General features: G+C 36.3%; 1 protein-coding gene across 8 annotated transcripts in view; it reads left to right on the forward strand.

The window, feature by feature from the left end:
- MED15 (mediator complex subunit 15) overlaps nucleotides 1–13,062 on the forward strand; it is a 442,919-nt gene that overhangs the window by 411,114 nt on the left and 18,743 nt on the right. For 3 of the 8 annotated variants that reach the window (XM_090374286.1, XM_090374290.1, XM_090374291.1), the window contains 2 exons: nucleotides 8,827–8,894; nucleotides 10,766–10,983. In XM_090374286.1, the coding sequence (XP_090230412.1) occupies nucleotides 8,827–8,889 (63 nt within the window). In that variant the 3' untranslated portion in view covers nucleotides 8,890–8,894; nucleotides 10,766–10,983. Of the gene's footprint in view, nucleotides 1–8,826; nucleotides 8,895–10,765; nucleotides 10,985–13,062 lie in introns of those variants that run through there. The other 5 variants (XM_090374288.1, XM_090374289.1, XR_016546979.1 and 2 more) reach the window with 4 other exon arrangements.

The following is a 13,062-nucleotide window of genomic DNA, read 5'->3' on the forward strand; positions in this document are numbered from 1 at the left end:
TGTTACGTAATAAAATATTGCTAATGCTTTTGTTTCTATCGTAAGCAGACTTGTTTTTTCTTTGATTTTCTATCCAAACAGTTGACAGCCGTTGCATCTCTTCCAATTCTTTGTGTCTTAATCTAATGGATTTTAATTACACTTTGAGTTGTTCCTGCTATGAAAGTTGTTTTTATTTTCTCTGCATTCTTTGTAATTCTCGGCGTTGCCTCATTTAGGTCTGTAGCACGTGCAATATCACATGGTCTTTCATTTTGCTCAAAGCGTTTCACAGTTTCATATTTTTTCGCTGTCGACAGTGGCAGACTGGCTATAAGCCTTATCGGCGAAACCCCGGTGGCTGGTGTGATTTTGGCCATAAGCCGTAGTATGAGGCCACTATAAATTTTCCCGGGTAAGAATTTTTGACCCAGTCCGCCTCTGTTTATCGATATTGCTTTTTTTTTTTTTTTTTTTTTTTTTCCCTTCCTCTCTCTGAATCTGCAGTGTCTTCAAAGGACGTTTCCTTTTCACATCTTTTATGTATTTTACTCATTTTTAGGGAATAAAGCACAATTACAAAATGAGGAGGCACACTTGATACACATAAACAAAGCTGCGCGCGTGTAGCAACTGAATAAACAACACCGTAAAGGTAGAGATACACTATTAACGCCTCACATTTCTAGGGGTTACTACAATAAAACAATAAAAACAATTTCCAGTTGCGTTTCTGCTAGTGGATTCAGTTATAAACTGGTAGTAAACTCGATCTAATTGCATTTGCAATTATACCGATAGCTGGAATTGTGTTGGTTTTTACGTTATTATGGTGAAATGTGTTTCCTCTTCACTGATATAAAACACAAATACATTTTCAGAATCTTCTCTTCATTCCTATCATGTGTTCAGTTGGGGTGATTCCGCGTTCGACTGCCATTTCTTGTAAACACAAAGGCGAATCGTGCATAAGCGAATTCGGTTCGTGTTATATAAGATATCGTTCCCCTATTTATAAATCGTGTATGATCGAATTCGTGTAATGTAAACACGTGTTATACGAGGACTGACTGTATGGCTAAATTGCTACAGTGGAATTGTTGTGGATTCCAAATAATGACGACATTAAGGCCCTTCTGCAAAAGCATGAGCCAACTTGCTTTTTCTTGCAGATGACATACCTGAAGACAAATGAAATCCCTTCCTTGCATAATATTACAGTATGCCCTCTCTAATCCAGATTAATTGGGGGATAGGTCATCTGGATTAGCGAAGCAAAAGATAGCCCTAAAAGACAAAAAAAAAAAAAAAAAAAAAAAAACTTAGAACACAAATAAATGGAAAATTTAATGATATACTGCTGATAAAAATGAATAAAAAAATATCACTGTAGAGCATTTATTTAAAAAACTATAAAAAGACAATACATTTATCCACTGATAGATGGATAAATGGAGAAATATTAAAATGTATATTTAATAGATATTTAAAATTTCTTTTACTTCTAACAATGTTAACTTTTGTTGCATATTTTGTACCTATTAGTGTATATAATGTATTACAGTAAACCCTTGCTAATCCAGATTAATTGGGGGAGAGGTTATCCACATTAAGCAGTTATCTGGATTAGTGAAGCAAAAGGTAGCCTTAAAAGAACAAAAACTTAGAACACAAATAAATGGAAAATTTAATAAATAAAATATAGTTCTGATGAAACTAAATAAAATATATATATTACCATAGAGCCTTTATTTAAAAACTATAAAAGGACAATACATTTATCCATCGATAGATGGATAAATGTATTGTCTTTTTTTACCTATATCAGGTGGCGCTGGCATTGAACGCCAGTGCCACTTGATCATTGCTGTGAGTACCACTTAAATACAGCTTCTTCCGTCAACACTTATTTTGGCTTTTTAAATTTCTGTCTATTTGATACACTGCTTTTATCACTTCCTGTATCGAATTTTAAAGAAAACATCTTTAAAGATTCTTTTTGTTTTTTTAATATCTGGCAGTCTATTGGCCAATACCAAATTATTCAGCAATTTTTTTTTTTCAGGAACACCATTTTAAAGTTGTTCTATCACTTTGAGCTTGTTAATGATAGAGTTAAAGTAGCATTTTTTTTTTTTTTTTTTTTTAATTCTTTTTTAGAACCCATAATTATATGAAATATGTTGACTTATGTAGATATGTCAACCTTGCTACCTCTATTCTGCCAGATAGTGACTGGAGGGAGTCCGAGTAGTGTGTATGCGGGGAGCAGTGTCGAGACCACGTTATGTCAAGGATCTGGATATATTCTTACCATGTGTACACCGTATCCAAAAATTTCATTACTTCATACAGCATGTCCCACTCACTTTTTCTTACTATTGATACACTATGAATTGTCAAACTAATAGAGTAAGCTTATCTGCAAAAAGATATAAACCTCCCAAGCACTTCCTTATTCGTTTCACAAATATACGTGGTCTCAATTCTAATCTCAGCAATGTCCATTTCCACTTGCAGTCTGCCAAAATCCATATACTTTTTCCTGTCAGAATCTCAGTTATCGGTTGATTCAACTACTGCTCATCTCAGATGCCCAAATTATTCGCTGTATGATTCCTTTCGCCTCAAAGGTAGTACTTGTGCCTATGTCCATTCTGATATTCCCTGTCAAAGACTTGGCAATTTGGAATCTCCTCTCTTTGATCTTCTCTGGCTTAAAATCTCTCTACCATTCTCCCAACTCCACTAATCACTTGGAGCTCTTTGACTTCCTCTCTTCAACTTGACTTTCTCCAGTCCAACTTTCCTAACAGTGAGGTAATTTTCCTTGGTGATTTTAATGTTCACAACTCCAGCTGGCTTCCGTTTTCTAGTCACACCGACCCAGCTGGTCAAGATGCTGAGGCTTTTGCAATTACTAATTTCCTTGCACAGATTGTTCATTTACCTACAAGAATACCATGCAACTCACACAGCCAACACGCTTGATCTTTTTTCCACAAAACTCTGCTAAGTACACGGTCATAGTGACAGGTCCTTTAGGCACTTCAGATCACAACTTGGTGATTGTCTCTTCTCCAGTGGAGCCTTTATCTCTTGGCTATTCCCAACCTCGTGTTGTTTGGCATTACAAGAATGCAAAATGGGATGACCTGCGAGATTTCTTCTTTTTTTTTTTTCCCTTGGTCGGATTACTGTTTCAAAACTGATGTCAACGTTTGCTCAGATTGTGTCAGTGAAATTATTCTTGCAGGAATGCAATCCTTTATCCCACACTCCACTTTAAAATCTCGTCCTTTATCTAAACCTTGGTTTTCCAATAAATGTGCTAAGGCTGTTCAAGAGAAGAATGTTTGCATATCGTAATTGGCTTGTTTCTAATTCTTCAGTTTCATTTTCTGCCTACACCAAAGCTCGCAACAATTGTAAAGCAGTTATTAATCAGTCCAAACTAGATTTTGAACAGGCTAAGAGTAGAAAACTTGCTTCTTGCCCTAATGGTTGCCGAGCATTCTGGTTTCTTGCCAAAGCTATTGGCCGCAACTTTTGCTCATCTCTGCTCTGACCTCTGTCCAAACCAGATGGTTCTGTTGTCACTTCAGCCAAGGATAAAGCTGACCTGCTAGCATCCTATTTTTCTTCCAACTCATGTATTAATGATCTTGGTAAAACACCTCCCAGCATTCCCAACATGCTCCATTCAATGCCTCCTGTCGTCTTCCGTCAAAAGGATGTCAGCAGGATTTTGACAAATCTTGATGGTAAGAAAGCTCCAGGTCCTGATGGTATTTCTCCACTTGTTCTCAAAACCTGTGCTCTGAACTTACTCCTCTTTTTTGCCGCCTTTTTTCACTTTCTTATTCCAAAGGTGTTTTTCCTTCTGCTTGGAAATTTGCTCATATCTAGCCAGTTCGTAAAAAGGGTGAAAAATCCCTCCTATCCACTTATCATCTCATTGCAATTACTTCTACTCTTTCTAAAGTAATGGAGAAATCAATTAACCGCCAATTCCTAAAATTACCTAGAAACCTTCCGTCAGATCAACGATCGCCAGTATGGATTCCGTCAGTGTCGATCCACTGGTGATATTCTGGCTTATGTTACTCATTTATGAACTAATTCAATGGAAAGGTTCGGTGAAACACAAGTAGTTGCTCTTGACATCTCAAAGGCTTTTGATCGTGTTTGGCATAAAGGTCTTCTAAACAAGCTTCCATCTTATGGTTTGCCAACTGTTTTTAGTAATTGGTTATCCAGTTTTGTCTCTGAACACTCACTGAGGGTGATGGTAGATGGCTCTCTGTCTTCTAACTTCTCCACTAATTCTGGTGTCCCCCAAGGTTCAGTTCTTTCCCCCACTCTTTTCCTCTTGTATATTAACAACCTTCTTCCATTGACTGGAAATCCTATCCATAGTTTTGCCAATGGTAGCACATTGCATTCTACTTTGCATTTTGAGAAACCTTTGCCCTGCTCAATCAGCTTCAACTTCTCGAAAATCTGCTACCAATTCCTTAAATGGCGATCTCCAGTGGGATCTAATTTCTTCAGATCCCACTGGAGATCGACTAACAGTATACTCTGCGCAGCTCTGCAGTGTATATGCTACATTCAGGGAGAATCTGCTCGGATATCAATGTCTGAATAGGCAGCAATTCTACATACAATTCCAATGTCCAGAGAAATCCCCAAGTAGCAAGATGAGAGCCCAACTGCATAATGAAATCATCAAGGTCTGTCTGGGGAATGTCAGTCTCATTCCCCAGACAGACCTTGCCGTGCTCAATCAGCTTCAACTTCTCGAAAATCTGCTACCAATTCCTTAAATGTCGATCTCCAGTGGGGCAAAGACAACTTAGTTGATTTCAACTCTTCTAAAACTCAGTCTTGTCTTATATCTCGCAAAAAGGATTCTTCTGCTCCTATGCTTATCTTTAGTGACACTCCAATTTCTAGGCAAAATGATAATCTCTTTTGGGGATTACCCTGACTTCTAGTCTCTCTTGGCACAAGCACATTACAAATATTGCTTCTTCTGCATTTAAAAAACTTGGTTTTCTCTTTCACTCTCGGTGTTACTTTTCTTTCAAACAGCTGCTCACTCTGTGTAAATCGCAAATTCGCCCTGCCATGGAATATTGTTCCCACATCTTGGGTGGTGCCCCCAAAACCCCTCCCAGGCTTCTTGATTCCATTCAGAAGAGGGCAGTTAGGTTAATTAATGGTTCATCTCTGACAGTCTCTCCACTCGCTGTCTCTTAGATGTACTGTTTCTGCTGCATGCCTCTTCTACAGATACTTCCATGGGCACTGTTCTTCTGAATTGGCTTCTATAATTCCCGTTCTCTCTTTCAGAATAGCCGAACACGTGCTGCCACCAGCCAACATCCATTTACTGTACAAATTCAAACTCACAGAACCAACTTTTAATCTTCCTTGTTTATTCATTCAACTGCCGTTTTTTGGAACAACCTTCCTTCATACGTATTTCCTTAAAATTACAGTCTACAGAAGTTCAAGTTCAATGTCAACAAATATCTTCTTTCATCTTCTCAACCTCCAACCGAAGCACGGTACTAAGTACTACAGGTTCTAATACCTCTCGTGTTTGGGGTTACATAAAAAAAAAAAAAATATATATATATATATATATATATATATGTATTATATGTCTGACTCAGAGTCAACAACAATGCTGAACAACATGTAAGGCAATGTAATGTGTGTTCTCTCTCTCTCTCTGCGCAGTAAGTCGGCATGCAGTCAAGAGTTACTCATCTGCCTTCCTAAATTCTGTGTCTTTCAAAGTACTCAACTGTGAACAGAATTTTTCATGTTTCTATCCGGATTATCCAACATCCATGTTAACTGTAACTCGATTAGCAAGGGTTTACTGTACTAGATGTATAAGGATAGAACTGGGGATGGACCTGCCCGTGGAGGGACTGCTGTCTTTGTGGGCAGCCAACTCCATTTTAACCAATGCTGATTATGATCAAAGTAGAAATGCAGTAGCAATTCCCCTTACTGTGGAGTTTTTATTAACAGTCTGCTCTATCTATTTGCCACCTGAGACTAACATTCCCCAGACAGACCTTGATGATTTCATTATGCAGTTGGGCTCTCATCTTGCTACTTGGGGATTTCTCTGGACATTGGAATTGCATGTAGAATTGCTGCCTATCCAGACATTCATATCCGAGCAGATTCTCCCTGAATGTAGCATATACACTGCAGAGTATACTGTTAGCCTTAAATTGCATATGAAATCACTAATACCAGAAGTTTATTATATATACTGATTCTTTGGGTATATTACAGTCTTTGTTAGATTGAAATCTAATTGCTCATCATTCCTGCCTCGTGTTTAGCAAGTGATACCTTCTCTCTGTGAATTTGACATTTGCTTCTGCTGGATCACTAGCCATGTTGGGATTAAAGGAAATGATCTGGCTGATATTGCAGCCAGTCAGTCCCTGTGCAGACTACAGACAATATGCAATAAGGTGTACTCCCAGTGACAAGATTCATGGAATGGACGAATTAATTAAATCAGACAATGCTTGCAATTAAAACATTTCAATCTACTCTGCAAAGGAATAGTAAAGAGTTGTTCTTGCTCAAGTCTGCATAGGACACAGTTACCTAGAAAAAATGCATGGGATGCATATAAATTATCAAGCGACTCAGAAGCCTATGGCAGATATAAGCTAGTCTATAATCAGGTCACAAAGGAGGTTAGGCAGGCGAAGGCAGATTACAAGAAATCCTTGGCAAAAGATGCTAAGAAAAACAGCAAGGATTTAATTACTTATATAAACTCTAAAAGGAAGGAGGTGAATCTGATTGGTCCACTAGACATCGATGGTTCGACTGTTGATGATCCTGCTCAGATAGCAAACAAACTAAATGAGTATTTTGCATCTACATTCACACAATAGGGATTATTAAGGTTTGAAAATGGCAGAAGGCTATCAAATTGTAGCAGGATACTTAATGATTTTTTAATAACTGAGAGCAAATTGGAGGAGAAATTGTTGAAGTTAAACATAAGAAAGGCACCTGGGGTGGATGGGATCTATCCAGTTATATTAAAGGAGGCGCCAAAGCAACTAAGCAAACCCTTAGCCATAATTATGAGAGCATCCTTGGACCCAGGGGATGTTCCCACGGACTGGAGATGTGCAAATGTATCCCCAATTCACAAATGGGGACCACGGGTAATTACAGACCATTTAGTTTAACTTCTGTTCCGGGTAAAATAATGGAGTCACTGGTTAAAGATGCATTGCAGGATCATCTAGACAAGACTGCAGCAATAATTCAGACACAGCATGGGTTTGTTAAGGGAAAGTCTTGTCTGACAAATTTGATAGGATATGATGTGGTTACAAAGGAACTGGATGCAAAAAATAATTTTGATATCATATATTTGGATTTCAGGAAAGCTTTTGACACTGTTGTGCATGGAAGACTATTGTACAAATTGGAGCAGAATGGTATTAAGGGTAAGTTGCTACAATGGATAAAAGGATGGTTAAGTGGGAGAAGACAGAGGGTGGTAATCAATGGGTGCTGCTCTTCGTGGACTAATGTTATTAGTGGAGTCCCACAGGGTTCGGTGTTGGGTCCACTGTTGTTTTGTATATTTATCAGTGATATTGATGAAGGTATATCAGGCTTAGGGTCGAAGTTTGCAGATGATACGAAGGTTGGCAGGGTTGTTAATGACAGTAATGGCAGTGTGCTACTGCAACAGGATCTAGATAATTTGGGCAGATGGGCTAAGAAGTGGCAACTGAAGTTTAACCTTGACAAATGCAAAGTACTACATATGTGTAGAAGGAACCCCAGAGAAACGTACCAATTGTGTGGTACTACACTTAAGGTGGTAGAAAATGAAAAAGCCTGGGAGTAATTGTGCAGTCAGATATGAAGTTTTCTGGGCAATACACACAGGCTGCCAGGGCAGGTCATGGGTTTTGTCAAGAATATATAGGAATTTTGCTAGAAGGGAAAAGGAGGTGATTGTCCCTCTGTATAAGGCAATGGTCAGGCCACGCCTTGAGTACTGCGTACAGGTCTGGATCCCTCATTTTAGGAAGGATGTAGATTTGCTTGAGCGTGTACAGAGAAGGGCTACAAGATTGGTGAGGGGAATGAAGGGATCCTCTTACCAAGAGAGGCTTAAGTTCTGCGAATTGCAGTAGCTGGAGACTAGGCACCTGCGCGGTGATCTGATGATTGAGGTGTATAAGGCCTTGAATGGGTTGAGCATGCTGAATTCTGATGGGATCCTTCCACTTGTTCAGATTACGATCCTAAGGGGGCATAAATTCAAATTAAGAAAGGACAGATGTGGAATAGATGTGCGGAAATTTGCCTTTAGCCAGCGGGTGGTTAATTTCCGGAACAAACTTCCATCTGTCATTGTGGAAGTTGATAGGTTGAATAAATTTAGGAGGAACTAGACAGGCATTTGGAGGGAATGGTGTGATTTTTTTTTTTTTTTTTTTTTTTTTTTTTGGCTCTGCATAAGCTCATATACTTGCTTTCTTGCATCACATGCCACTACTACTACTACTACTACCTTACACACTCTTTTCTGCTGGAGGCTGATGACCCTCCTATGTGCGAGTCTTGTGACTCCATTTTAACTGTCAACTATATTTTAACCAACTGCTAAATTTAGCAGAAAATGATCATGTGTCAAATATTTTAAAATTTTTACAAATAACTTTTACAAATATGTATAATACAGTGCATTTACTTTTGCAGCAGTAAAACAGAAACCAAACCAGACTCTTTTGTATTAATACTGTAATACATTTTGCTTTTTAATAGGAAATGAGTGTCCGCCAAGCATGTGCGCCAAAGATTGCAATAGGTGTAAATGATGCCACTTGAATCAGGTATTTTCAGATTTACAAAGTAGAACATTTTGCCTATTACTTTACCTTATCACTGATAATTAATACATTAACAAAATTTTCTGATAAAATATTCCATTGTTTTGATGTAATGGAAATAAAAGTTGTAATAATGACACAATATAATAGCATAGCTTAATTTAATTTATTATGATACTCACCTTTTTATAATCTTGCATTGATGTTGGAATAAATTGGATGAAAATTTTAAATTTAAGTTAGCATGAATAAGTTAGGATTTAAAAACAGAATTAAAATGTGCGCAAGGAAGTAAAAGTGCACGTCTTCGTCCTTGGTTGTCAATGTTGAAATTTGAAACGATTTTAGTTATACGGTTGGAAACAGAAGGCCAATAGCCATAACAAGTGGCTTTCGTTTTACACGTCTTCAGTTGGCAATGGTAGAATGAGAGTAAACGCGTGTATTTCAGAAGACTAGGTTCCCGTGATGCTCCTGGATACACATGGAATATCCAGGAGCATCACGGGAACCTAGTCTTCTTAAATACACCCATTTACTCTCATTCTACCATTGCCAACTGAAGACGTGTAAAACGAAAGCCACTTGTTCAACCGTATAACTAAAATCGTTTCAAATTTCAACATTGACAACCAAGGACGAAGACGTGCACTTTTACTTCCTTGCGCACATTGTAATTCTGTTTTTAAATCCTAAATTATTCATGCTAACTTAAATTTAAAATTTTCATCCAATTTATTCCAACATCAATGCAAGATTATAAAAAGGTGAGTATCATAATAAATTAAATTAAGCTACGCTATTATATTGTGTCAGTTATAAATGGTACTTTTAAGAGATCTACAATTTTCGAAGTTGTAATAATACAACGATAACCATTTTTTTGCAAGAACAGCAATTATATCATGAATGAAACTCTTGTGTTCTGTTTCTTGTACGCTGTTTTCCAACATGTGTTTGGATAATGAAGTAAATAAACTATAGCTTCACTTAAGAAAAGGTTGATATTTGAGAGAATTACTAAGATCACTAAAATCTACCATGGATTTTAGTAGTTGTAGTAATTCTGTGAGGTACACTTTCAGCAAGATTCTTACATGTTGACAGTAGAGTTTTGCATCACTGAGATTTTGGGGTAGTGACTAGTTTATAAACTAGAGTTGTGATCTTAAAGTTTGGCTTTTGATCAGTGTTCTCGGTGGTGTTTTATACCATCTATTGAAGAAGTTGAACTAGGTGATATATCCAGGTGTTGAAGCCATTTAACATAAAACTGATTAAGAAACAAATTAGAAATCCTCAAAATAATTTTTTTTTCACTAATACTGATAAAGTGGCTAACAGCTTCAGCATTGTCTAAAAAAAATTATATAATGTTTTAAATGGTGGGTAAGAGTTAAAACAATATTAGTTAAAACCATGTTTAATATTATCACCAAAAAGTTAGTGTTTCATAAAAAAACTCAAAATAAAATATAATTTTTCTGATTAATCTCAATGTAATAATTTAGTATTACTTCTTTTGTGACAATTTTTTTTGCATACTATTCCTGCTCCTATATTGAAAAAGAAAAGAAAGTAATTTTCTGGGTTTTTTTTTTTTTTTTTTTTTTAATGATTGTTGCTGTTTATTTTAATATGGATTCTTTCAAGAAGTAACAGCTGTCAACCTCACTCTTGAATCTGACAAAAAAAAACTTGTATCAGCTCTTTACATTCCCCTATTAGTAATAAACAGAATCATGTGCAGAAAAGCTAAATTAAGGCTTAAGCTTGCTGTATCTTTTCATATTGATTTTTATTTCTATTACATATTCATAAATATTATTAATAATAATACAGTTTGTGATTTGTTCCCTTATTTTCTTATTCAGAGCCTTGTCTGTGGCATATTTGAACTGCCTCATTTACTGCTGTGGTCACCTTAATGGAATGTGTTGGTGAGGAATATAAAGAGAAATGGAACTTTTTTCCACTGCTATGATATATTGATTGAGTGAAAACCTGTGACTGTAAATTATGTCCATTCTTCACATATATTATGATAATAAAACCCATAATTAATTTTTTATCTTCATTATGTTCTACCTGCTTTATAGTGTCACAATTGCACACTGTTGTGAAGATTCATATTTTTTCTACTCTGTGTAAAAAAGGGTTGAAAATATGTAGGCATGTGGTTATTAATTAATAGATAGTGCACTCCTCTGAATAGTGATTTCCAGATATTGGCTTAATTTTTGTCAATTCTTAGTCTTAGCAGGCAAATTCAATTGATTTTTTGAAGTTATTAAACCTGCCTTGTAACTCGACTTATAACTGTATATTCTTAAATACTTATGACTTTAGAATCCAGTAGTAGAAATGCTTATATATATGAGTGTAAATAAGAAAATATAAATGAATAGAAATTACCTTTAGTTTATTTACTAAACTAATTTTTATCAATGTTCTTACTTATCTAGGTGGGCAAAGATGAACACATTCCAAATTTATTTTTCCCACAAGTTATAAGTTTAGTAAGGTGGCACTAGGGGTGTGGAAGTGAGGGACTTGCCACAGGTGCCGCCTAAAATAGGTGTGTGTGTGTGTGTTGTGTGTGTGTGTGTGTGTGTGTGTGTGTGTGTGTGTGTGTGTGTGTGTGTGTGTGTGTGTGTGTTAAGATATGATTTGAATTAGATGCCATTTCAAGGTTTTGCCTCGGGTGCCAGCCCTGAGTTTAGTTGTGATAGTAATCTATTTTCTGAGACTAAGCATGATCAAAGGATATATATTGATTCATCTCAGACCTCTTTATGTTTAAAAACTGTACTGGCTTTACCAGATGTCATTAAAATATTTGTGTTTTTCTTAAAGTGCATTCCTTTAAGGCAGTGGTTTTCAACCGGGGTGCCGCAACAACATTCCAGGGGTGCCATGTAATTTGGGTTTAAGTTATTTAAACTTATTATTATTTATTTATTTTTTTTTTAAATTTTTATATTTATTTCATTATAAAAAGGTGTACGGTATCCATCGTACCGTATCCTTTTAATTTTCGGGGTGATCTATAATTGATGTTTATTTAGTACCTCTACATAAAGAATAAAACTGTTATATAACTATATATGATTTTTATTGTGAATTGCAATTTTGTTTATAATTAAATTATTGTAATAACTGTTGTATAACATATTTTTTTAATATTATATATACACACAGAATCGGATTATTAAAAAGTCGAAAACTCTGTTAGGTATTTCTTTTGGCCTAGGGGTGCCATGAAAAAATTACTAGGACACTAAGGGCTCCGTGAACCGAGAAAGTTTGGGAACCTCTGCTTTAAGGAATGCACTTTAAGGTTAATAATGGAATTTTATTCACATTTTTGACTTTGGTACAGAAAATTCTACAATAGATGCTTGAAAGTAACCACTGCTGCTATGCACAATTGCATTAGCAAATGATGTAAGAGAGGCCTGCTGCCTTTCCATTTATGGGAAAGCTTGTAATATTGCATTCTACACTTGTTGAAATAGGGACATATGTGTATTTCTGCAGCAATGTTTTGCTGATGGGTTCAAATCTGGTGCATTCCATGGCCATCTGTTAGTTTCCCATATCCAATCTTCTATTGCAGCAACTGCTGATGATGTTATGTGTGCATCCTGTGAAGCATAATATTACTTATGAAATTAATATATTTATTCAAAACTAAACGTTTTCATCATATTTAGCCATCTCAAAACAAAATCTTAACTCTGAAGTCAGGTTACTACAGTGATGCCTCACCTTATGAGATTAATTGTTTCCAGAAAAACATCTATCTCGAAACTCTTAAGTTGAGTAATTGGGGGTCCTTAGTACCTCAGGGTACTAAGGGCCATGAAAGCTCAGAAATTCAAAATAAAGAGAGTGGTTTTTCAGTGAAAAATAATGAAATTTTGTTGCTCTTGTGGCTGAAGTAGTGGTCTTCTTGAAATAGGAATCCAGCTTGGTCTGCTTAGGTTTTACAAGCTCATGCAAAATAATCCTGTTAAGGTTCCACTGCAGCATACACAAAATTGGTTGATTTTTAAAACCCTATCCTGTAGTAAATCTGTTTCTCCAACATGGTCTTTGCTCTGCTACTGTAATGACCTTTCTAATATTTTCTGCTGTTAATCTTGACTCAGGCTGGGGAACTCCCTCT

The sequence above is a fragment of the Mastigoproctus giganteus genome, chromosome 5 (assembly GCF_048544385.1).
Source record: "Mastigoproctus giganteus isolate SK-2022 chromosome 5, ASM4854438v1, whole genome shotgun sequence".
In the NCBI taxonomy this organism is placed as follows: Eukaryota; Metazoa; Arthropoda; class Arachnida; order Uropygi; family Thelyphonidae; genus Mastigoproctus; species Mastigoproctus giganteus.